This window comes from Gracilinanus agilis, chromosome 1 (assembly GCF_016433145.1).
Source record: "Gracilinanus agilis isolate LMUSP501 chromosome 1, AgileGrace, whole genome shotgun sequence".
In the NCBI taxonomy this organism is placed as follows: domain Eukaryota; kingdom Metazoa; phylum Chordata; class Mammalia; order Didelphimorphia; family Didelphidae; genus Gracilinanus; species Gracilinanus agilis.
The window spans coordinates 789,905,080-789,932,404 of record NC_058130.1 but is presented as its reverse complement, the minus strand read 5'-3'; the positions used below and the strand labels follow the sequence as shown (position 1 = coordinate 789,932,404).

Genomic DNA, 27,325 nt, shown 5'->3' with positions numbered 1-27,325 from the left:
TTTGAACTTCATGTGGTTAAGGTATCTCTTTTTTCTGTAATGTTTTCTTCCCTTATCATACCTTGCTAAAACTCTTTCAGAAACCTCTTAATTGGTCTCCATGATTCTACCATATACAATTTGTTCTATACATACTTTGTCTCTAGTTAATTGTATATTGTCTCCCACATTACAATGTGAGTTCCTTGAGAGCAGGCAAGGTCTTTGGCCTTTCTTTCAATTTCCTGTGATTATCAAAGTGCTTTGAATACACTTAGGACTTAATAACTGTTTATTTATTGACTTTCTCATACCTACTTAAATGTCAAAGTATTTTTTCTAAAGCACAAGACTGATCATGTTACCATACTCAAAATCATCATTGGATTTCTAATTGTTTCTAGCAAAAACAATGTAACCATATCTCTGAAATAAATAAAAATCTCTTCAAATTTGAGTCCTCATTTTTTCCAATATTCTTGTGTGTTACTCCTTTCCATGCACTCTCCAGTCCCCCAATATTGACTTAGTCAATGTTTTTCACTCTCTTCCATTTCCATGACTTTGCTATGGTTGTTCTCCATGCCTGGATTGATCTTTATCTTCATACCTACTTCTTAGAATCACTGGTTCCTTCAAGATTAAGATCAAAATATGCCTTCCATAAAGAAGCTTCTCCTAATTCTCCATCCCACCCACATTTCTTTTAGTGCCATCATCACTAAGGTTCATCTATTCTGTACTTGTCTTCTATGTACATATTTATCTATATATATGAATATATCTATATTCAATTTGAATGGAAGTTACTGAAGGCAAGAAATATTTCTTTTCTTTCTATCCCCAGCTTTCTGAATAGTACCTGGAAAATATTAGTATATGTGTTGCCAAAGTAAATGTTCTGCCACATATTAAATGTTTTATGAGTGCATGATGATTTATTCTAATGGATTATCTTTGAATATTTTGTTCTCAGTTTTCTACTTTCTATCCCTCAGATGGCTGCACAAAAATTACCAGCAGGTCCTAGCCCTGATATTTGCTGTGGAGGAGATCAACAGGGACCCAAATCTGTTACCAAACATTTCTTCTTTGGGATTCCACCTCTACAATGCCTACCACAGTGATGAGAGAACCTTGGAGAGCTCCCTGCAGTGGCTGTCTGGGCAGGGTCAGCTTGTCGCTAATTATAACTGCTGGGAGCAGAAGCCTATGGCGGTCATTGGAGGAGCTACATCAGCTCTGACTATCCAGATGGGGACACTGTTCAACCTCTACAACGTTCCACAGGTGGGAAACTTTGGGTCTACCACCTTCTCTCCTTTTCTTGGGAGTAATGGAGTTTTTTTCAAAGATGATCAGACAATAGATTGATGATCGAATTGAATTGAATTGAATTGAAGCATAATACTAAACCAAATAATAATTTGGCATAGAGATAGGCTAGAGAATACTCCCTATCACAGCACACTATACTAGACCCTGAAGACCACACATATAAAGAAATGGCAGCAGAGCTAAGATGAGACCCAAAATCTTGAGCTTGCAGTTCAGCACATAGTTCATTATCCCACACGATCTGTGCATTCCAGTGAGGAGAGGCAAGAAGTAAGGAGATAATTAGGAGGTCATTCCAGTGGTCAAAATGGCAGATGATGAGCACTTGAACTAGATGGTGGCTAAGTGAGTGAATGGGGCAATATAAGAAGCATTTTAGCATGTACTATGTGCTATGCAATGGAAATACAAAGAAAGACACAAACAGCACCTACATGTTGTGAAATCATAGTCTAACAAGGCAGAAAACAGGTAAACAATGAGGTCTATGCAAGATCTATGGGGCAAATTGGAGAAAAGGCAATAGCTTTCAAGAGGACTGGGAAAGGCCTATTAGAGGAAAAGAGATTTTAGATGACACAAAAAAGAATCCAGAAATTCTAAAGGTAGAGACTCATATGGAGATCAATCTATGGAGGGCAAACAATCAGGAAAAAGTCACAATGTTGAGATGGTCAAGGGGTTGGCCTTTGTTAGGGACAGAAAGAAGGTGTATGTCATTAGATGTAGAGGATGTAGAGTGCAACAAAATGTAAGACTAAAACTGTAGGAAAGGGCTAAGTTGTAAAGTGCTTTAAGGTCAAAGAATTTTGTTTAGCCTTGGAGGTATTAGAAAGTCATGGGGGTTTAATAGAGACTGGCATGGTAAGATTTGTATTTAGGAAAATTAGGTTGACAGGTGATTGGAAGGTGGAGTTGAGAGGTGAAACGTTCTAAGGCAAGGGGACCAGCCAGAAAGCTATTAAAAAAATATAGATGTGAGGTGAGGAGTTTCTATACTAGAATGCTGGTAGTGTCAGAGAAAAGTATACAAAGGGACAACAGACTAGATATGGAAGTGGGAGGAATGAGAGGGAGGAATCCAAAATGACCCCTAGGTTTAAAGCCAATGTGCCTCTGAGGATGGCAGTGCCATCAATGATAATAGGTAAATTGGGAAGAGGATAACGTTTGACTAAGTTAGAGTTTAGAGGTTATAGAATGATAAGATCAGTTTGGGATCTACTGAGTTGAAGATGTCTATGAAACATTCAGTTCACAATGTTTTCAGGCCATTGGAGATGCAATGCTAGTGGTCATGACAAAGGTTCAGACTGGATAAATCTGAAATTAAGTGAAGATAAAAGTGATAAGACTTAGTCACTAGTTAGATATAGACGGATTAAAGGATATGAGCTAGTCAAGGATTACAGTCAAGGTTATGAACCTGGGTCATAGGCAGGAGTATATCATTGACTCGAAGAGGAAAAGGAAAATATGGCAAAATTTAAGATTGGGGATAGGAAAAGAGTGAGCTCCATGTTGTTTCTAAATTTTTTATTAATAGAACTTATTTCAAATATCTTAGCCTCTTCCCCCACACACAACATAGAAGGCTTCATCCATAAAACAGATACATACATACATACATATATATGTATATGTATACATATATAGATCATGTCTTTTATGTTTCTGCTTCTCAGTTCATTCTCTGGGAATGAGCATTCATAAGTTATTATTCAAATATTAAATTTGTAGGTGTATATAATGTCTTGATTGTATTGATTTCAGTATTCATTATCATGTAGTTCTTTCCAAGGTTTTTAAAAATTAATATCCTCATCATTTCTTGTGGCACAATGAGCCACATTTAACTTTTTTATATTTTTCTAATTACATGATAAAACTTTTTTGCATTTGTTTTATGCATCTTGTATTTCAAATTTATTTCCTCCCCTCCCTTTTCTACACTATTCTTGAGAAAGAAATCAATTTGATATAAATTTTACTTGTACAGTCATTAAAAGAATTTTTTACATATTAATAAAGTTGCCAAAGAAAAAAACAAGTAAAAGACAAGAAATTTAAAAATGCTTTGAACTGCATTCATACTGCATCAATTCTTTCTCTAGATTTGAATAGCATCAAAAATTTAAAGAAAAATTAATATCAATACTACATGAACTATTTGACAAAATAGACAAAGAAATAGCCCTACAAAATTTGTTTTATGACACAAATATGGTGCTGATACCTAAACCAGGAAGAGGAAAAGCAAAGCAAGAAAATGGGTCAATTTCCTTAGTGAATATAAATGCAAATTTTTAAAAATAAAATACTAACAAAGAGATTACAGCAATATAAAACAATCATCATTCACTATGACCAAGTGGGATTCATGCCAGAAACACAAGGCTGGTTTAATGTTAGGAAAACCATCTACATAATTGAATGTATCAATAATAAAATTAACTAAAATCACATGATTATCTCACTAGATGCAAAAAGCCTTTGATAAACTTCAATTTTTGGTGGGGAATTGTGGAGAACCACCCAAACTCTTCCTCCTATCCTCCTGAAGAGGTCAAGAAGATGACATGGTTGCAGAGAAGAGAACAACATAACCTAATATTGATAAAGATACAAAGGCAGGGAGAAATTCCCTCCCTGGTTCCAGATGTCAGGCTCTAGTCAAAATTGTTTTTGGTTGACTGATTTAATTTGGTTGTGTGAGATTGAGATTGCAGAGTGCAACTCTAGCTGCAGAGAGGGGGTCAGTCCACAGCTCAGAATTTCATAAGACCCCCTGAGAACTCTCTGAGAGGGGGCAGTTAAAGGCAGTTGGATCCTGGGTTTTGAGTTAGCAGGCGACTCTGTTTGATGTGTCCTAGGTCCTGGTTGCTCTTGGGGGCTAAAGGCTTGAATCTGAACAAAGCCATCTTTAGTTCCTAGCTGCCAACCTGCTTTACCTTCATTTGACATTCAGTCAACATCACAGTTATCTCTATTTAGTTATTTAGATATAAGAGAAGATTATTTATAGGCTTAGAGAGCAGACTAGCTATACAAGTTACCTTTCCCCTTTGAGGGGAGGAGCTGCTTGGACATAACAGTTTGAGGGTTTCCTAGACCTTGTCTATCCTTATTCCTCCTTCCTTACTTCCCTTCCTCATGTATCATTAAACCTTTCTTCAATTGGGAGCAGTGCCTGGTTATATTTAGGGAGATACAACTTCTTCAAGCTGAGCTCTTCTGATTTAATAGCACTGGTTTCTATCTTATTCTCAGAGCCTGTAAGCTTCACAGACATCAAGCTTCTCCTATTTTCTCCTATTCAATCCTGTGGGGAAATAGTTTAGAGAAGGTTATCATCTTTAAGAGTTTAGCCTTTCCTAATACTGACCTGGCCCTATAGTTAACAAGTCTGTCCACCATTATCTTTCAATAACTGATTTTCCAACTGCCTAGTGGAAGTGGGGAAAGTGAAGGAGCACTCAACAAGATCCTACCCCTCCCTTCAGTCAAGCCTGTTTGAGAGCCTGTGTGTGTGTGTGTGTGTGTGTGTGTGTGTGTGTGTGTGTGTGTGTGCTCTCCATAAACCAAAAGATAAGTGAGATCTGATTGCTACAGGCCACTGGCATCTTACAGCTTCCCAAATATAACAGTTGCCTACTGAGCTAACTTGGTTTCCGTACTAAGAAGGGATATATACAATTGCTTTTGTCTCGGCCAGAAGCCTGGTTGAAGAGAAACATGATGGAATAAACCAGGACTGTTAGAAGCCTGCTGGTATTGTGTTTTCTTCATTATCTCCCACCCCTGCCTCTGATTCGAGGCACCTATGCATAAAACCAGATCTAGACAACTGGAGAAATATCAATTGCTCATGGGTAGGAGGAGCTAATATAATAAAAATGGCAATCCTACCTCAACTAATTTGCTTATTCTGTATCATATCTATCAAACTACTAAAAATTTTTATAGAATTAGAAAAAATTACAACAAAGTTTATTTGTAAGAACAAAAGATAAAGAATATCAAGGGAACTAATGAAAAAAGAGAGAGAAAGATGGAGGCCTAGCAGTATCAGATCTTAAACAATAAAAGCAATATGGTTTTGATTAAGAGATAGAAGGGTGGATTAATGGAATAGACTTGGAGTAAATGACATCAGCAATATAGTGTTTGATACACCCATAGGTCTTAGCTTTTGGCACAAGAACTAACTATTTAACAAAAAGTGCTAGAGAAATTGGAAAACAGTATGTGAGAGATTACGTATAGATCAACATCTCACACCCTATACTAAGATAAATTCAGACTGGGTAAATTTAAGTATAAAGAGGGAAATTATAAGTAAATTAGGTGAACATAGAATAATATACTTGTTAGATCTATGGGAAAAGAAGGAATTTAAGACCAAGCAAGAGATAGAGAACATTACAAAATGTAAAAGGAGTGATTTTGATATTAATTTAAAAAAACAAAACCAATGAAACCAAAATTAGAAAGAAAAAAACTGGAAAAACAATTTTATAAGAAAAATTTCTGACAAAGATTTAATTTCTCAAACATATAAAGTACTAAGTCAAATTTACAAAAAAAAAAATCAAGCCATTCTCCAATTGACAAATGGTCAAGGGACCAGAATAAGCAGTTTTCATACGAAGAAATCAAAACTCTCAATAACCACATGAAAAAATATTCTAAATGCCTCCTAATTAGAGAAATAAAAATCAAAACAACTCTGAGGTGCCACCTCACACATAGCAGATTGGCCAATATGCCAACAAAAGAAAATAATAAATGTTGGTAAGGATGTGACAAAATTGGTACATTAATGCATAATGGTGAAGTTGTGAATTGATCCAACCATTCTGGAAGACAATTTGGAACTATGCCCAAAGGGTGTTAATGAATGAATACCCTTTGATCCAGCTATACCATTACTGGGTTTGTACCCCAAAGGGATAATAAGGAAAAATGCTTGTAAAAAAGTATTTATTGCCACAGTTTTTATAGTGGCAAAACATTGGAAAATGAGGAAGTGTGCATCAAATATGGAATAACTGAACAAATCGTGGTATCTGATGATAATGGAATATGATTGTACTGTAAGGAATGGTAAACTGGAGGATTTCTATGTGAACTAGAAAGATCTGCAGGAACTGATGAAGAGTGAAATGAACAGAACCATGAGAGCATTATACACAGAAAGTGATACAGTGTGGTAAAATAAAATATAATAGATTTTTCTACCTGTAGCAATGCAATGATTCAGGACAATCCTGAGGGGCTTATGAGAAAGAATGCTATACACATCAATAGAAAGAACTGTGGAATTAGAAATGCAGAGGAAAAACCCATGATTGATTATGGGGTTTGATGGATATATGGTTGGGGTTTTGGCTTTAGAAGAACACTATTACAAATATGAGTAATATAGAAGTAGGTTTTGAACTATGATATATTTATAAGTTAGTGGAATTAATTGTCATCTCTGAGAGTGGGAAAGGAAGAGGGAAGGGAAAGAACATGATTCTTGTAACAATGGAAATATATTCTAAATAAAAATTTAAAAATAAAATAAAAATCCTTAGATAAAATTAAGTAATTCTTTTTTTTTTAAACCTTGTACTTCGGTGTATTGTCTCATAGGTGGAAGATTGGTAAGGGTGGGCAATGGGGGTCAAGTGACTTGCCCAGGGTCACACAGCTGGGAAGTGTCTGAGGCCGGGTTTGTACCTAGGATCTCCTGTCTCTAGGCCTGACTCTCACTCCACTGAGCTACCCAGCTGCCCCCAAAATTAAGTAATTCTTAAATCCACCAACCTTTCTTTTAACACAAGGAAGTTTATGGATAGTTTGTCCTTTTTTGAAATTTACTCAATAATATAAAAAATTCAAACACTAAAATTCCCTATCTTTCTTTCACATCCAGATAACCTATGGGTATTTTGATTCTGTCTTGAGTGACAAGGCCCAGTTTCCTTCTCTCTACCAGCTGGCTAATAGGGACTCCTCCCTGCACAGGGCTGTGGTCCAATTAATGGTACATTTTGAATGGACATGGGTAGGTCTGATAACCACAGATGATATGAGAGGTGAAGAATTCCTTTGGGACATAAGAGAAGACATGATCAAGAATGGCATCTGTCTGGCCTTCACTGAGAAGACTCCAGTAAGTGAAAGAAGATATGGAGAATCTCAGGATATGTTCTTGTCACGTATCATAGAATCCTCTGTCAGAGTCATCATTATTCATATTGACACAGATTCACTCATGATATTTAGATATTCACAGCCTCTTCATGTCTACACATGGAAGGTCTGGATCACCACATCTCACTGGGACATCACCATGAGACCCTGTTTGAGGGATGGGTACAATTTCAATGGAGCTCTTTCATTTTCACACATGGCAAATGAGATCCCTGGTTTCAAGTCATTTCTCAGGACAGTAAACCCTGCCAAATACCCAGAGGATATTTTACTTAAGGAGTTTTGGTCATCAGCTTTCAAGGACGTAGAGAAATTTGAAAATCAAGAGAAGACAGAATGTTCATCAAATGCCTCTTTGGAAGCTCTGCCTCTGTATATCTTTGACATGACCATGTCTGGTCTGAGTTACACCATCTATAATGCTGTGTATTCTGTGGCCTGGGCCCTCCATGAAATGCTACTAGTGACATTAGAGAAAGAATCTATAAGAGATGGAGAAAGCTGGGCACCTCAGCCATGGCAGGTAACAGTAAGTACCTACTATGTGCCAGTTACAGTGATAGCTACTAGACATCCACCAATGCATCAAGGTCCTGTCATTTCTTCAATGTGGAAACTTCCAGCAAAATGAAGTTTATAACTTACCCATAACATATAGTCTTAGAATTTCCCAAGAGGTGACCCAGTATGACTCAGGACATATAAGATATCTGGATCCTATCTAGAAGTAAATGAAACTGTCTAAATATTTATCAATGTTAACAAAATGGGCAGATTGTTCAACCTATTACCAAAGCCCTGCTTCTCTGGCGTCACAGACTGGTTCCACCATGAGTAAATATGCTTTCTTCAAACAGAAGCTCCCTTATCAGCTTTACAAGATGTAATGAGAACCTACAGAGATAATGAATTTTACTTTGGGGCCTTAATGATCCTGTAGTTAATGACTATATTTGTAGCTAGCATTTCTTCAGCACTTTAAGGTTTGCAAAGAAATTTATGTATGTTATCTCATTTTTTCCTTCCAATAACAGTATGAGGTAGGAGTTACTATTATCCCCCTGTACTATTACAGATGAAGAAAGTGAAACCCAGAGATATTGTATCTTTCTCAGAGTCACACACCTAGTAAGCATCTGCAAATTTAGAATCAAGCTTTACTAACACAAAAGTCAGCATTCTCTTCTGTAGGCACCCTTAGGGGATGAAGTCTGTGAGAGAATAATCAAATTTCTCAGAAATGACAATTAATTTACCTTAGATTCAATAGAAAATCAGGTAAATCAGTTTAAGACAATTCCATTCAAGGGTTATTGAAAAGCTTTACTAGCCAATAGAGTGGATGACATTATGATTAGACCTTATGTCAGCAGCATCTACTTCCATTAAAAAGATTACACACTCCTGACTCTCCATGCCCATCCACTACCAGAAACATAATAAGCACACACATACACAGAGATGTGCACACTTCATCCCTGAGCCAAGTTTTCTCCATAACATTTGAAGGATGAGCTAACTCTAGAAGCGAGAATAGTTCAGGCCTGGGTGTAAGAACTTTGTGACTTTTTTACCTGGCTAGAGAGATGTTCTGAGTATTATATGGAGGACTGAGTGGATCTTCTTTTGCCCTGAATTCAATTCACATCATTTAATAAACAGATCATTTAAGAAACATTTAGAGAATATATACTCCTCTAAATAAAAATCACTGTCCTTTGGTGCTGAACATATGAAACTATCCCCTTATAATATAGTATCTACTTCTAGAGGTGTCTTGAAGAATCCAGGATATTTGTTATTCCCTCAAATAAAAGCCTATATGTCCTGCTTTGGTAAAAACAGTGCTCTTGGTCACCTGGCAGTGACTAATATTTCTCTTCCCTTTCAGCTCCACTCCTTTCTGAAGAACACCCAGTTTAACAACAGTGCTGGTCACCAAGTGTTTTTAGATGACACAGGAAATTCTGAGGCTCAATATGACATTATGAACTTTTTGTTCTTTCCTAATGAAACTGAAGCCCTGGTGAAAGTGGGGCAGTTTATCTCCAATGTTCCCCCTGGCCAACGTTTCACTATTCATAAGGAGGCCATAATATGGAGCTGGATGGATTCAGAGGTCTGAGACAATTTCGTTGTTAATTTGCAACTTCCAATCATGAAAATACATCTTGAGTCATCTACTTAAGGAACTTTTAAAATGTTAAAATACTACATAAATATTAATCTTACTAATTCATTTAGAGCCATATTTTGATAGAGAAAATCTTCCTCTTCTCCCTCTCTCCATTTCTATCCTATAACATTCAGGATGAAATAACAAGAAATCAGCCATGTTGATATTTCGACATTGTGGAATATTTCATATGCTGCATTATTCCAAAGTATCCATTCACTTGACTTCACATAAAGCAAAATTATTCTGAAACTCTTCATAATGAAACCAAACAATTGGTTATTTTTTATTTAATTTTAAATTATTTATTTTATAAAATTAGCTGCATTTTTTGAAAATCCCAAAGTAATTTTGCATCCCAAATTATAGTTACCAAATTAGTGTGAAATTTAATTTTTACTTTCCTTTATAAAATTTACTGCACATCTTTCAACTCTCTATGGGTTACCTCTTAAGAAAATTAAATATGAATGTTTAGGTCTGTGGTCTGCATTTCTTTCACAAATAAGAGTTTTGATGAGCAAGATTACATTTAGAATCAGAGAATATATCTGAGAGGGACTTTCAAGATCCAATAAACTCCTCTTCCAGATAAATCTGAAATCCAGGGCAAAGGAGCAGCTCAGTGAAAGTTACATAGCTATTGAGTGGCATAAAAATTAGGTCTTTTAAATATAGGTTTACTGTCCATTCTATTAATGTTCTCTTTTGTTTATGGACCAGAGAGAAGCCTTATAGCCATTCTATAAAAATAAGATTTCTTTGCCTATTTTCAAACTTATATAATAAATTCTAAGAAAATAATCTACTTTACTCTCTATTGGTATGACCTAGACACTTCGAGTACTTTTTTTTATCTTATCACTGTTCAGGTACCCCTTGCTGTATGCAGTGCTAGCTGTGGCCCTGGATTCAGGAAAACTGCACAGGAGGGAGAGCCCATCTGCTGCTTTGACTGTTCTCCATGCCCAGAGGGAGAGGTTTCAAAAGAAAAGAGTAAGTATTTGCAATGACCTACCCTACTAAACGCACTGAAAGCAACCCAGTGGTATTGAGCCCTTGATGTCACATACAATTCATGGTAATACTACTAGTAGATAGTATAACAAGGAATGCAGCACATAAGGGGATTTATTTCATTTTCTTTCTGTAGGGGTCTCATGTCCTTGATCTCTTTAAGGTATTGAACACCATGGCATGGGGATGATTATCAGCTGAATGAATAAGTAGACCTGGAGCTAAAAGTATATCAGGAGTCATCTAGTTCAATGATGGCAAACCTATGGCACAGGTGCAGAGATGGCACACAGAGTGCTCTCTGTGGGAATGTGGCCACCTCTAGTTCATTACTAGAAAGGCAGTGGGATTTGGTTGGAGCTGATCACCTTCCCCTCTCCATTGAGCCTGATGAGCATTTTTTTCACATCACCCACCTCTCTACCCAGTAGCCCGATGGGAGCCCTCACTAGGTAAGATGAGTAGCTCACAAGCAGCAGAGCAGAAGGGGTACAGAGTGCTCTGGCTACTCCACTCCCCCTCTCAACCCTGGCTAAAAACATTCCTCATTTCGCCAATATTTCCACCCAGAAGCCTATTGGGATCACTTCCTCCCTCCCCCAACTTGTGTGTACAGGGGCAGGGCAAGCCTGGCATTTTGTTGGTGTGGAGGGGCATAAAATTTGGTCTTTGGAGTGGCAGGCACAGCACTGGGCCTGGGGGGGTGGGATGGAGTGGGGGTGGGGCCTGGCACTTTGTCTCTAAATAATTCATCATCACTGATCTACTGCAATTCCTTCACTTAACCAGTCAAGGACCTGAGACCTAATAACCTTAAGTGTCTCTTCCAAGGTCACATAGGAAATATCAAAGTTGATATCTCAAACTAGGTCCTCAGAGCCAAATCAGGTTTTTTCTCACTGTACTATATCATTATGGAGAGAGCACTGGACCTGGAGTAAGGAAAACATAATTCCCATTTCATATATTTATTAGCTGTGGGAACTTCTATGTTACATAACTTTCTATGAGTCTCAGTTTCTCCTTCTTTGTAAAATGATAGAATTAGATCAGAGGGTCTAAAAGGTCCCTTCTAACTTGACTCCTGTAATCTTTGAAAGGCAAAGTTGTTAAGTAAATAGAACAGTAATTATTTTTGGTAGCTTTTTTGTAGTGGCAAAAAATGGAAAACTAATGGATAGTTAATCTTTTGGGAAATAGATGTGTTAAAGCGATTTCCTTAATCTCTCCCTCTGTGTCTTTAAATGGCTAGAAAGCAGGGTTTATAAGTAGACCAGAACTGACAGGTTCAGTAAGTCAGTGAATCAGAGCTGAAGATTCCGTTACCAAGGAGACCAGGAGCAGAAGGGAGGAAGTAGGCTGCCCTATGACAGGAAGTTAGGTATGACAGTTAATGAGTGAGGAGATAAGGAAGGAGGCACTGACAGTTGAGGGTCTTTTGCATCTGGGATCTCTGGAGAGCAGGTCTGTCTCTGAGGCAAGGATCTGCTGTCATTTGACCACTGACATTTGGACTGCTTTAGAAAATTGATTGAAGGAGTGAGAGAGTGGTGCTTGTTTATTATTTTAGGGAGTTTGCTAGTTAGTGAATAATTTATAGATAGGTTAAAGTAGAGTAGGGCTGTTGTGCCAGGAAGAAGAACCTGTCCTGAGAAGACAGTGAGAGATAGTTTTAGGAAATTTTAGATAATTATTAGGAATTTTAGGTATATTTATAGGGTATAAGTTTAATAATCTCTTTCCTCTTTTATCTTTCTGTCTGTAGTTCTTTCTTAAATTAAACAAAGTTTTTGCTAAACTGCTCTCCTCACTTGTTGAAATCCTTAATTTAACCCTTACAAAACTAGGTGAGCAACTAGGCATTTGATTAACTTGTTATTCTGTTCCTCACTTTTTACTATACCATCCCTACTTTTCAAAATACATAGGCACAAAGTAGAAGTGCAGGAAATTTTTGTAGGAAATTAAACATGGTACTAGAAATTATGGCACACATCGTGAAGGAGGATGTTCTAGCTTATCTCAAACAACTTCGGCTCCCTGAAAGCATTGATGATCTGGCACAGTTCCTAGTTTCCAATTTTTCAGGCTGTTATCATTTTGGGGAATACTTTTTTTCTTATAAGATTACTTCAAATATACCAAGTTTACCAAATAATTTTACCTAGTTCTCTCTACAAAGAAAAAAATGGAAAGATAACTAAATTAAAATTCAATTTATAGACCTTGAGACTCTATTTGCATACCTTGGAGATTGTATCTCTCAAATGGCCCAAATTATTGTTCAACTCACTGAAACTATCTCTCATTCTAATCAACCTGTCTCTCCTACTGTTCCTACTTCCTCCACCAACTCCATGGCAGCTCAAGCAGAAACCCAAGAGAAAGAAATAACAAGAAATAATCAAGATAGAGGACTATTCCCCTTAAGAGAAGTACCAACCTTTAATACTCAATAAGAGTTAGTTACCATAAGACATCAAAAACCATTTCCCTCCTTCTTTTGAGGATGATACCATAGCTGTTATCAAATGACTAGAAAGCATATGTCAACAATTTGATCCAGCCTGAATTAATTTTGAACATTTGTTAGAGGAATTATTAACAAAAAGGGAGAAAGATTAGGTTATCTCACTTATTAATGACACTTGGGAAAGAGGAGCAGTTCACTTGCCACTAAAAGATCCCAAATAGGATTTTAACAATGAGGCTGATTTCACTAGAATGTGTCAGGCTAGGGAGTCAGTACTCAAAGCCATGAGGGCATGTTCTGACAAACCTGAAAGCTGGACAAAGTTTGACAAACTCAGACAAGAGATTGGTGAAATTCTTTCTCAGTTCATGGATAGACTTATAGAACTGGGAGGAAGATATGTAGACCTAGATTTAACCAGAGAAAGGGATGTTAGACAATTGAGAAAGCAGTTTGTGAAAAATTGTTGCAGGGTGGTCAAGGAATATTTCAAAAGCAGCTGTTCTAAATGGCCGAATATGGATCTTAATGAATTAAAGAGAGTGGCTGTATATGTGTATACTGGGCATGAAAAGAAAGATGATGATGATGATAGTAATTTAGTGGAGGCATTAAGAAAGGAGAAAAAAGGAAAGGAAAACTTGAAAAAGAGATACAAATTATGGTGTAGCTATGGCCTCTTTGTGAGAAACTAGAAACCAAAGACCAACATGTTAATTATGTGGAAAAGGGGGACACAATGTTAAATTGCAGAAGCTAGACTCAAGTATTCAATAATTTTAGAAATAATAAAAATTTTAGGAACTATTCTAGGAACAACTATTCTAGAAATAATAACAGAAACAATTACAGAAAAACAATTACAAAACCAATTACAGAAATAACAATTATAGAAATTATGATAATGATAGAACCAATAATCAAAATGAGGCAAATGACATGTTACAATACATTCAAAATGGGGCTTGTTCATGCAGTGACCAAAATGTAAATCCTCCTCAACAAGAGGAATCTCAGAGAGGTACACATAGACTTTCATGAAGGTCTGAGAGGGGAGAAAGGACTCTGGAATCAAAGACTGAAACATTTGATTTTCTAGACACTGATATAATTACACTAGTAATCCCAGTCCATTCTCCCCCAAATAGCAATGAATCACATGTGATATTAAAGGTAGGAAATATATTATATGATTGTCTTCTAGATACTGGGGCATCAAGATCTGTGTTGATGGGTATGCCTGATTCTGTTACGATTGTTGAGGGTCTTGATTGAAATGATGTACTTGTTAGAAAAAGTAAAGCAGAAAGCCCTAGATGGTAAAGAAGCTTTAAACCCTCCTTAGGTATAAACAGGAAATCAGATAATACAGCTAAACTTCCTATAGAATCCCCTCATCCAATCACAATATGTTTCTTCAAGAAGACTAGCCTCCTGGTATCAATTGATGTTTCGCTACTGTTAACTAAATCAATAGTATTAGAATAACAATGATGATCAATAACGCATCTGACTATTAATAGTAATGATGGTAATTAAACTCAAATTCAGGGAGTAAAGCTGGATCCTACTCTATCCCTTCAAAATCCCATTGAACTTCCTTGAGGCTGTCCTGTTGCCAGGTCAACCAACAAAAGATTAGTAAATGGTTTGAATTTTATAAACAAGCTTTTACTTGAGGTAATCAAAACATCAAGGGAAACTGATAAAAGGGAAGAGAGTTTTAGGAATCCCTAAATGAAGTTTAAGCTTAGCTCAAAGTAAATAATCTAACAGCTTCAGAATGTTGAAAGCTGAGCTGGCCAGACCTACTAGCTCAGTCAGGGCACCAGTTAATCTGATTTGTTTTAATGGACACTGCTTGCCTATGGACAAATTAGACAGCAGCTTGATTGAAGATAAATAGATGGATAGATCTTCTGTAGCATTTTGTTGAATAGTATTAATTGAACCTAAAGCTCAGTAGTAATTCTGTAACTTTCAGGTATGCTGGTTGATATTTGGCTAGACCAATAAAATGAGGAGAGAAAGGTTTGACTCCAACAACCCTGGATCCCCAGCTCCAAAATGAATCCCTTGGTCCAGTCTCTCCCTCCCTTATATAGGGCACAGCCCAACTGATAATTGGTCTCATGGCCCAGGATGGCATCAGGAATCTCCCAAGATTACAAGTGTCCAACTGGAAACCCTGCCCAAAGACATGGCTTTTTGCAAATCCTTAGAAAACTTAACTTACAATAACTTACAATTCTAATTGTAATTCTATCTATCTGGCTCTATCAATATTGTGGGGGTGTCAGGAGGACCTCTGAAAGTCCCAAAGCTTACACCATGAATGGTATCTGTGGGACTTTTATCCATGAAACATTCGTTCCTCTTCATGCCTAACTCCCCTATGAATTTATTGGGGCAAGATCTTTTATGTAAATTAAGTCACAGTAATATGTACTCAAGATGGCAATATTACATTAGAACTACCTGAGGAATCTATAAATTTGTTCCCTGTACTCTTTCTAGATAGGCAGGAGGTAGATAAAACTCTCACCTTTGAAATACCAGCAAAGATACCCAAATCTCTCTGGGTATCTTTCTTTCAATTTAGGTCTACTTAAATCATTTGTTCCAGTTCAAATTAGAACAAAAAGTGGCCCACCTCTTTCCATTCCTCAGTATCCATTATCAAAAGAGGCAATCAAGGGAATTACCCCAGTGATAAATTCCTTAAATGAACAGAAAATAATAATGCCATGCAAATCAGAATACAATACACCTATCTTGACTATAAAAAAAATGAAATTAGACAAAAATGGAAAACCTGTTTATTGATCTGTTCAAGATTAAAGGGCAATTAATAATCATGTCATCAAAAGACACCCTTTTATTCCAAGTCCATCCACTATTATTTCCTCTTTTACTAGCATTGCTAAATATTTCACAATAGTAGATTTGTGTTTTGCCTTTTTTTTCAATACCCATCCACGAAGATTCCCGAAACATATTTGCATTCACCTGGAAAGGTTCTTAATACATGTGGTGTCATTTGCCTTGAGGTTAATAGAAAGCCCAACTTTGTTTTCCCAAATATTGACACAAGATTTGGCAAATATAGAGTTTAAGGAGAGCTATTTAACACACCTTGTAGATGATTTTATCCTGGTCTCACCAAATGCCACAGCATGCAAAGAAGACAGCAAACATCTCCTGTTGGAATTATATAAGACAGGACACAAGATCCCCAAAGCAAAGATTCAGTGGTGTTTCCTAAAAGTGGAGTATGTAGGATTTGTTTTAACTGATGGTGCCAGCTTTATTTCATCTAAGTGTATTGAAGATCCAAAAATTGAATGCCCCATCCACTAAGACATAGTTGAGAGTAATTTGGGGAACAACAGGATTTTGGAGGTGATGGTTTCTTTACTATGGGGAAATCACCAAACCCCTTATAACATTGACAGAACATGCAGTCACTGAACCACTTGGGTTGAAGGCAGAACACCTAGCAGTGCTTACTAAATTAAAACAAGCTACCATACCTTCCCCTGCTCTAGGCCTCCCAGATTACAACAAACCATTCACTCTACATGTACATGATGAAGAGGAGTAGCTTGAAGTGTTTTAATCCAAACTTCAGCTCAACTACATCCAATATCTTCAGGAGCCCCACCATGTCTTAGAGGCCTAGTTGTGACAGCTTTTCTATTAACAAAATCTGCATACTTAGTATTGGGATGCCCACTAAAAATAATGTGACCACGTGAAGTTGAAGCAGTGTTCCTAAGGCATAGAACACAAGCATTGTCTGACTAAAGACTTATAACATATGAAATAATTTTATTAGGCAATGAAAACATCACTTTAAAATGCTACACAACTTTGTAAGATAAGAATTCTAAATGGGGTACATGCCCCAGAACCCCAAGTTGCCAAGGGCAGTTGAGGAAAGTTGGAACCAGAGTATATAAGGGAGAAATGCCCCAAGCAGAGGATTCACCAAGCAGAGGTTTTGGGGGAGCTAGGGAGGAAGGTGGTGAGAACTAACACTCCTATACCTAGCAATACCTCATACCAGATCCTTGTGCTTTTACCCTGCAACCTTATATGACAACTAGTCCTTATATAACAATTTAAATGACAACTGATCCTCATTGAAATAGACTTCTACAGCTGCTGAAAGACCTTATAGGTAGTTATTGGAGTCAAATCATCATCTCTACAGATCTTCAATCAACTATTGATTGATCAATAATTCATCTAAAGCTTACTCAGTTACTTTATTAGTTAGATATTAGAGCTATAGATAATGAAGGGAGCAGAAGATCTGTAAAGGGGTGGGGCTTTTGCCCGCTCAGGGTAAAACCAGCCCCAAGGCTCAACTAATTAGCTATAGAGACCTCCTAATCCCTTTTTCCTTTCATTCACCTCCTTCCCCATTAGATTCACCTTATTAAAAGTTATATCCATAATACAGATAGCATTTGAATTCTTCAGTTAGGAAGGCCAGTATCAATTGACTTACTCTGAGAGATTCTCCATATTCTATCAGGATTGGCAGTTGGCTGGGGAATTGGTTGTGTGGGCCCTTTCTGATTTTATCATTAATCCTTGATTGTGGACTTTACCCATTAGCCAGAAACATCCTTTCTTATTAGAATATTCCTTCTCTCAACTAAACCATTGAATTGGGAGAGAATCAATCAGTTCCACTTAGGAAAAGTCACTGGCCTTCTCCCTCAAGTAAGAGCAGGAGGCCTTCTGTCATCTTTGCAGGAAAGCCTTCAACTTACTGGCCCTTCTGCACCCATCCAGCACTCAAAGCTGAGACCCTGCAGTTTTCATCAGCCTGTAGCCTGCTTGTTCTTATAGCTTTCAATCCTGCCACCTTGCTTCCAGATTTACTAATTACAGGAGAGCCATTGCATAGTTATGAATCATTAGTGTCCATGGCAGAAAAACATCCTGAATAATCTCTTGGACACTCTTTTGGAAAATGGAGATCTAGTTTCTTTTTTTTGTGAATGGTTCTTCCTTTATGAAGAATGGTATACACTACAGAGCAGCTATAGTCATAGAATTTGCCACTCTGCGGGCAGCTTCACTTCCATCAAATATAAGTGCTCAAGGTGCAGAATTAATAGCTTTGAAACATGCCTGTGCAATCACAAGAGACAAAAAAGCAACAATCTACTCTGATTTGAGATATGCCTTCAGAATATGTCACACTGTTGGTATGCTTTGTCTTCAAATGGAATTTTTGGCAGCAGCTGGAAAAGTACTGAGAATGCTAAAATCATGAATGAGGTTCTTTCTCCTCTCCAACTACCTGTAACCCTGGCTGTTGTACATTGCTCTGCCCATAGAAGTGGAATTGACCCTCTCTCTAGAGGAAACCACCAGGCAGATGCTGCCTCAAAACTCACTGCTTTAGAAGGCCTTAGATTAATGTTAAATTTAGCAACTATCAATGATTCAGATTTATCCCTTTCTTATAATGAAAAATAAATTAAAAATGGAAACAAAACTTCAAAGCAAAACAGATTAATGGAATATGGGTAGCATCTAAAGGAAAAGCAATACTCCCTAGAATTTTTATCATCAAGTCTGTCAATCCAACCATAAAAATGGTCCTTTTGGAACCCATGGCATTGTAGACTCTGTAAAAAAGTATGGATAGCTCCTGACATAACTAACATCACTTCTAAAGTGTGTGCAGCCTGACTCACCTGCCAAGCACATAATCAGCTTGTCTTTCACGGAAAAGCTTTTAGTTAAAGTCCTTTGGCTTACACACCATTTGAACATCTGCAAATAGACTTCATTACAATGCCAAAGACTGGACATTACAAACTTTGCTTAGTCATAGTAGACTAGCTAACCAAATGACCAGAAGCCTTTCCAGTAGCTAGAGCAACAGCAGCATTTGTTGCCAAAGTGCTTTTAAGAGAAATCATACCTTGTTTTGGCCTGCTGGCATGGATTGATTCAGACGGGGAAACTCATTTTACTGATTTCATTTTATCACAAATTTAGTCATGTTTAGGAATAACACCAAAGTTTCATGTACCATACCACCCTCAAAGCTGAGGGTAAATTGAAAGAATGAACAGAGAAATTAAAATAATGATCATAAAATTATGTACTGAGACTCATTTGAAATGACCTGAAGCTCCCCCCTAGCCATATTCTACCTTCAAAGCAGGCCCATAGGAGATCTATACACCTCACAATTTGAGATGCTATTTGATCCCCCACCAACACATGGTAAACAATTTAACCATATGTATACATCATTGCTAGAAGGAGATACTTCTATTATCTCATATATACAAGATCTGCAAATCAAAATACAAGAACTTCAGGAATCTGGAGTCATGGTGCAAGCTGGACCTATAGAATTTTCTCTTCATGGTTTAAATCAGGAGACACAGTATATGTAAAAAGCTTCCAGTGCACATGAACAACTCAGCTAGCTTGGTAAGGTCCATTCCGAGTACTGTTAACAATCCCAACAGCAATAATAATTGGAGAAAAGGCATTGTGGATCTATTGCTTGCATGTAAAAAGAGTACATACCATTGGAAATAATTAACTGCATGCACCAAGGATAAGACTACTGAGACAACTAGGTTTTACTTCAATGAAAGGTTTGATTTTGAAATAGAATGAGCAATAGCCAATAGGTAAGTATATAATTTATATTATATTATAGAATTTTGGTTCAGAAATAACTATTATAAATACACTTTAAAAAAATTTTTTTTAATTTTAAACCCTTAACTTCTGTGTATTGACTTATAGGTGGAAGAATGGTAAGGGTAGGCAATGGGGGTCAAGTGACTTGCCCAGGGTCACAAAGCTGGGAAGTGTCTGAGGCCAGATCTGAACCTAGGACCTCCCGTCTCTAGGACTGGCTCTCAATCCACTGAGATACCCAGCTGCCCCTATAAATACACTTTTATAGAATTGTAGAAAAAGTTAAAATAAACTGTATAATGTAAATGTTACAAAGTGTTATAAGTTTTGGCCAACACCCATCTCAGGGGGGGAGTTGTATTTATATAATATTCCTATATATTTTGTACATAATAATTGTAAACTTTTTACATAGTATTTTATGAATTTGGATTAATATCTTCAGGTTCTTATTTCCATACAGTATACTCAAGATTGTGTTATTTGTAACTGTAATTATTTGTAATTGTTTATAATTTGAGATTTGTAAGCCAAGATTTGTTTTAATTTCTTTCTTTCTTTACTTCTCCCTGTTTCTCATATTAGTATAGTTTTATGTTAGAAAGAATTAATAGTATATACAACTTTGACTAGGGAAAGAGTATAAGAATAAGATAGTTATGTTTGAAAGATCCATTGAGGAGACTAGTCTCCTGAAGGATCTCAGGGAAGATATGTTAAAGGAATTTTCTTAGTCTCTCCCTCTGACTCCTTAAGAGACTAGAGTAGGATTTCTAAGTAGATCAAAACTGACAGTTTCAATGAGTCAGTGAGTCAGAGTTGAAGATCCTGTTACCAAATAGACCAGGACCTGAGGAGAGGAAATAGCCTGCCCTTTGACAGGAAGTTGGTGGGATAGTTGATGAGTGAGGAGATAAGGAAGCAACCACTGACAGTTGAGGATCTTTTGCCTCAGTGGTCTCTGGAGAGCAGGAGGTCAGTCTCTGAGGCAAGAATCTGCTGGCAGTTGCCTACTGACAGTTGGGCTGCTGTAGAAAACTGATTTAAGGAGTGAGTGAGTGATGACTGTCTACTATTTGGGGAGTTATGTAGTTTGTGAATAATTTATAGATAAAGTAGAGTAAAATATGCCTGGTGTGCCAGGGAGAAGAATCTGTCCTGAGAAGATAGTTGGAGATAGTTTTAGGAAATTGTAGGTTGTTATTAGGAATTTTAGGTATATTTATATGGTACAACATTAATAATCTCTCTTTCCTCCCTTCTATCTTTCTATCTGTATTTCTTTCTTAAACAAGTCTCTGTTAAATTGCTCTCCTCAATTGTCAAATTCCCTAATTTCACCCTAACAGTTGAAGAAGTTGTGGTATATTGTTGTAATGGAATACTATTGTGCCATAAAGAATAATGACCAGAATGAGTTCAGAAAAATCTGGAAAGATTTATATCAACTAATGTAAAGGGAAGTATGTATACAATAAGACAACTGTTAGATTGTGATCAACTTTGAAGGATTAAAACCATTATCAGCAAAGCAAATTCACAAGACAACTGGAAGAGGCTTATGAAAAAATACTATCCACAATCAAAGAAGGAACTACTGGAATCCCAGTTCTGATCAAAAGATACGACCTTCCATTTTATTTCATATTTATTTATGAGATTTCTGCCATGTTGATTAAATGTGACTTCTATGAACACATGAGCAATATGGAAAATGTATTTCATGAAAGGATATGAACCATATGAAATTATTCACCACCTCAAAGAGGGTGAAAACATCAATTTCAAAATGTCAAAAAAATTGTCAAAATGGTTTCTAAATGCAACTGAAAAAATAAAAATAAATAAATATTTTAAGGGTATTCTCTTTGTTTTCTGCTGAAATGGAAAGGTCCATATCATTTACTAATGGGCAAAAATCAGAAAGAAAATTTAAAAAGAGTCTGAAATACAGTTGAGGAAGGTGCTTTCCATGCTGACATTGATACAAAGAAGAGACCACTTGAAATTAGAAGTCATTTCAAGACTCTGGCCTCTGGCAGAATAGGAGAAAGCTAGCTCTGGACTGGAGAAAACTGGTACTTGTCACAAAGATTTGGGTTGCAAAGAAGACAATATGAAGAGAGAAAGAGTAAAGTATCACAGTACTGGATATGCAAATAGCCTTAGCCATTCTTGTTCCTTACTTATTTTCCATACTGACATAATATTCCAAGATTGGGTGTCATGTGTATTTGTACGAAAATGGGACACAATTTACTGAGTGGAATAACTTTTTAAAATATTTGTAAATTCTTTTTAATTAAATAAATTCTTACTATCAGCTAATTGTATGGGCTGATGTTAAGAGGAAGGGTATCAGCAGAGCTTTATGAACTATGGCTTTAGAGCAGTACCAGATCCTCACACACACCACCTGTTGAATCTGATAATAGTTAAATGCATTCTTGAAATTCAATAGTGAAGGGTAAAAATGAGGAGGGAAACTTGGTGGCACAACAGATAGAGTTCTGTAACTGGAGGAAGAAAGTCATGAGTTTAAATACAGCTTCAGATGCTTACAAGTTGTGAGTCTAAGCAATTCACTTAACTTATACTTGCCTGCATTTCCTCATCCTTAAAATGGGAATGCTAATAGTACCTAAGTCTCAAGGTTCTCTTGAAGATCAAAGTAGATAATCATTCTAAAACACTGGGCACAGTCCCTACCCATAGTAGGTACTATATACATATAAATATGTATGTATATATATATATATATACATATATATAAGCAATTATTATGAGTAATGTTTGGTGAGTAGCACTAAGTACACATGCAATTTGGCATAGATGCACTGAAGAATAGTTTCTTCATTTGGGAAAGATAAATAGTGAGAAATAATGTGATCTAAGTGTTCAAAATTATGAAGGATATTGACACAGTACAACAAGGCTTGAGCAGCTTCAGTGACCATTACTGTTATTGTCTAATCAAAGCTTGAAGGGTATATCCCACCCCCTGAAGCCAAAAGGACTGAGCAGATCTATTGTATCCATATCTGGAAATGAGGAGAAGTTATTCAACATAAAACAATGAAATGCTTCTTGTTCCCAACAGATATGAAGCTTTGTAAGAAGTGCCCAGAAGATGAGTATCCAAATAAGGAGAGTAACTACTGCCTCCCCAAAGACATTACTTTTCTGGATATCAAAGAACCTTTAGGAATGACTCTAGCCTGTATGGCTTTATCCTTCTCTTTACTGACAGCTATGATTCTCTGGGTGTTTGTGAAGTTCCAGGACACCCCCATAGTCAAAGCCAATAACAGAGCCCTCAGCTATACTCTTCTTATCTCACTCATCTTTTGTTTTCTCTGTTCCCTGCTATTCCTTGGCCGTCCCACTACAGCCACCTGCCTCCTTCGACAAACAACATTTGGGATTGTGTTCACCATAGCTGTTTCTTGCATTTTAGCAAAAACCATAATGGTTATTCTGGCCTTCAAGGTTAGAATACCAGGGAGCAGGAACAAGATTTGGCTGCACCCTGGACTGTCTAACTGTGTTATACTTCCTTGCACTGGGATCCAAGTGATTCTTTGTGGCATCTGGCTGGGAATCTCACCCCCCTTTCCAGACACAAACACATATTCCCAACCAAATCAAATCATCATTGAATGTAATGAGGGCTCTGTTCTTGGTTTCTACTGTCTCTTAGGTTACATTGGCTTCCTAGCCTTAGGGAGCTTCACAGTGGCTTTCTTGGCCAGGAACCTGCCTGACACTTTCAATGAAGCCAAGTTCATCACCTTCAGCATGCTGGTGTTCTGCAGTGTGTGGGTCTCCTTCCTGCCCACCTACCAGAGCACCAAGGGCAAAGCCATGGTGGTGGTGGAGATCTTTTCTATCCTGGCATCAAGTGCTGGCTTACTGGGCTGCATCTTTATTCCCAAATGTTATATGATCTTGCTAAGGTCAGATGAGAACACTAAGATACACATAAGAAATACATCTGCCACAATAATGGGAAGAATTCAGGAACATTGACTCAGAATTCCTTCACAAGAAGTAAGAGGTACCTGAGAAATGGCCTGGATCATTCTGGAATGTCTCTATTTCACTGAGTTGGTTACACCTGAGACTTGCTTACTTAGAACATTCCATTTTTGCTTACACACAACTTTTCTAGTTTTGTCAATGATAGCAACTTGTTAAATCTTTTTTTAAATTTTAAACATTTATTAATATTCATTTTTAACATGGTTACATGATTCATGCTCCTACTTTACCCTTCACCCCCCCGCATTCCCCCCACCCATGGCCAACACACATTTCCACTGGTTTTATCATGTGATCTTGATCAAGACCTATTTCCAAATTGTTGGTAGTTGCATTGGTGTGGTAGTTTCGAGTCCACATCCTCAATCATGTCCACCCCAGCCCATGCGTTCAAGCAGCTGTTTTTCTTATATGTTTCCTCTCCTGCAGTCCTTCCTCTGGATGTAGGTAGCGTTCTTTACCATAAATCCCTCAGAATTGTCCTGGGTTTTTGTATTGCTGCTGGTACAGAGGTCCATTACATTTGATTTTACCATAGGATATAAGTCTCTGTGTACAATGTTCTTTTGGCTCTGCTCCTATCGCTCTGCCTTTATTTCCTCATTCATAAATTGACACAACAATAGCACCTAATTTACAATGTTGTTCTGAAAATCAAATGAGATAATACATCCATTTTTGCAAGCTTTAAAGCTCTCTAAGTACCACATTATTACAAGTGTGAATATAGCAAGACCATGCCTTGTAGGCTGTTGGCCTGACTGCCATCACTGAGAGTTTGTGATCTCACCACCTCACATTGACTCCAGTCTGAAGCTCAGAATAACCTCAGAGAAAATACTGTCTCATGTAACAGCACATGTCAAGTCTGTAGTCCATGTGGCCCCTTGCTGATACAGGGACACATATGGACTACCAGCGGACCAGAAGGAAACATTACACAGAAAATAAGCACCTTAAGAAATGTAAAGTTACTTTGATCCCTTGAGTTCTTCTAGGAAAAAGGAAGGAGAATGCAAAACATATTTTCCATGTCTATATTGGTTCTCCCCTTAGACTCAGGGACAAAGCTAGAGATGCCTCAGGCTGAGCTGATCCCCAGACTTTTCCCTGGGTGAGAATTGGAGCTGATGTAACAGAAAAGCCTGACACATGTCCACTCTGGAAAATAAGAACACGAGGGAAAGGGTCCAGTCTAAGAGCCAGTGATGCTTAAATACTGCCCTCCTTCCATCACTGCCCAAGACATAAGCCTACCTCAGGTTTCTTTGTGATTCCTTAGGCATATAAAATAGGTCTTAGCATTCAAGGGTATTGCTTCACTTGCTGGACAGCTGACCATTAGAATAAGACTCAAGGAGACAACCTTGTGCTAGTGTTAGGCACTACTAGATGCCCCTCAGACTTGGGACTTGAACTCATGTTCAGAGCAATGCTGCCCAAGATTCACAGAAGGTTGTCCCACATGATTCCTGTCCTCCTGATAATGCTCACACAGCTGTTATCTGTCCACAAAACAGAGAAGTCCCCTTGTTTCCCAAAAACCAGTCCCAGCCTTTCCAGAGATGGGGACCTGGTGATTGGGAGCTTCCTCCCCCTGTATTCCATTGAAGTCAGCAGTGTCAGAGGAGCAGAAATGTTTCAGAGTCAGCCTGACAAGTGTTGTAGGGATTACAAGTAAGTGCCTTTCTTACTCATAAATGTTCTTTTTCACTGTGATGATTACAAAAGGTCCTGAGACAAGGAATGCTAGTCTGCTGCTTCCAACATTCTCTTTGGGATTCTTATCAGCTCTGGCTTTATGATTCCACCGCTGGGCAAAGACCTTTGTTGTCTCTAATAAGACTATATGAAAAATCTTTTGCAAACCTCAAAGGACCACATTAACCCCTGTTCATCTCGGTTTCCTTCCCTATCAAATAGATGTAATATCATCTACCTCCAGGGCTTTGGGGTGGCTTATATAAGATATTATGTGCAAAATGTTTAATAAGCTACATAAATATTAGCAATTGTTGTTGGTATTATTATTAGAATCTCTGGGCCTCTGATTTTTACTGTTAAATAACCCCTACATCTCAAGGGTTTGAGGGAGCATCTGCTGTTATGCTTAGGTCTCTTGGAGCACTGAGAGGTCTGACATGGTCCCATTTCAAAATTTTCTCTGACTTTGTTTCAACTGGGAAGAATGTCGGATTACACAGAAAATGTGTAGGAATTCAAAATTAAGAGAGAAATAGACAAGCATCTTGAATGAGGAACCAGTGGTTAGCTTTCCAAATCAAGATCTTTCAATGTGGATGTTCCTGCCACAGACTTGTAATGGTGAAACAGATTGATACTCACAAAATTAAAAGGTTTACTTGATCAAGAAAGTGAATAAGAGAGGAAACTGGTGTCTAAATGTATGAAAGGAGACTTGACTCTCACTGATGAGTTGCTGCTTCTTCATGGTAGTATCTGCCATTCTGTCCCTTTATGGGATAGTCACTGTCCATTTATGGTTTTCCCTCTAAACACTGCTTTTCTCCGTTCACTAAGTTGATCCTCATTCTTCAGTCAAAATATGAAAAAGAAGTGTATTTTTTGGAGTGTTTTGATTTTATTCTTTGAATCTCTTTTCTCCTTTCTTCCCTTTTAATTTTATGTTTCAGCTACTATTCAGAGTTGATCCCAGTCAATTACTGGAGGAAAAGAGTACAGTTCCCTACATATATGGATACCTTTTTTAAAAGTTCCAGCAAAACCTCTGTTCTAATTGAGTCATAGAAAAGTGGAGGATAGATGATGTTGATGGAAAGGGAAAGTTCTTACAATCAAATTTCTTATTCAAAAGAAAAAATAATGAGAATTATTAGCTTGGAGAATCAATTAATCAACAGGTGTTCCTTCAGCACCTATTTTGTTCCAGAAACTGCTCTAGGAACAGCTGAAAATATAAGCCCCCACAAAAAATGATCCTGACTCACCAGGGGGTTTACATTTTAATGAAGGAGACACACATATAAAATATGTATACCATAAATATTATGTTTACAGATGTCATTGTCCAATTTTTTTAGTTGCATTAAAGAGGAGAAGAAATGTCTAATAATCCAAAAAAGCAATGTTGTAACAAGAATATATAGGGCTTTAAAAGCAGTAGCCTATTTATTTACTATTGCAATACTGATCATCTTAATAAATAAACATCATACCTTTTAAAAACATCTATAAATACCATGAACCCCCTGTGATCTGCACAATCAAATACAAAATCTTCTGTGTGTCATTCAAAGTCCTCCTAACATTCTCCACTAATTTTGTCATTTTACTAAACTTCTCCCATGGACTATAAGATGACCAATGACAGTGGTCTTCTTGCTATTCTTCAAACAAGACACTACATCTCATGACTATGGGCACTC

The 27,325-nt window shown here is 37.2% G+C and overlaps 2 protein-coding genes across 2 annotated transcripts in view; both read left to right on the top strand.

The window, feature by feature from the left end:
* The window catches only part of LOC123232473 (vomeronasal type-2 receptor 26-like), a 31,403-nt gene extending 7,497 nt beyond the window's left edge, over positions 1-23,906 (top strand). The window contains exons 2-6 of the mRNA XM_044658929.1: positions 978-1,269; positions 7,241-8,044; positions 9,413-9,640; positions 10,570-10,693; positions 22,978-23,906. Coding sequence (XP_044514864.1) covers positions 978-1,269; positions 7,241-8,044; positions 9,413-9,640; positions 10,570-10,693; positions 22,978-23,906 — 2,377 coding nt within the window. The remainder of the gene's footprint in view (positions 1-977; positions 1,270-7,240; positions 8,045-9,412; positions 9,641-10,569; positions 10,694-22,977) is intronic.
* A 1,477-nt stretch (positions 23,907-25,383) lies between these two features.
* LOC123230491 (vomeronasal type-2 receptor 26-like) overlaps positions 25,384-27,325 on the top strand; it is an 11,521-nt gene continuing 9,579 nt past the window's right edge. The window contains exons 1-2 of the mRNA XM_044656635.1: positions 25,384-25,595; positions 26,573-26,615. Of these exons, the coding sequence (XP_044512570.1) occupies positions 25,384-25,595; positions 26,573-26,615 (255 nt within the window). The remainder of the gene's footprint in view (positions 25,596-26,572; positions 26,616-27,325) is intronic.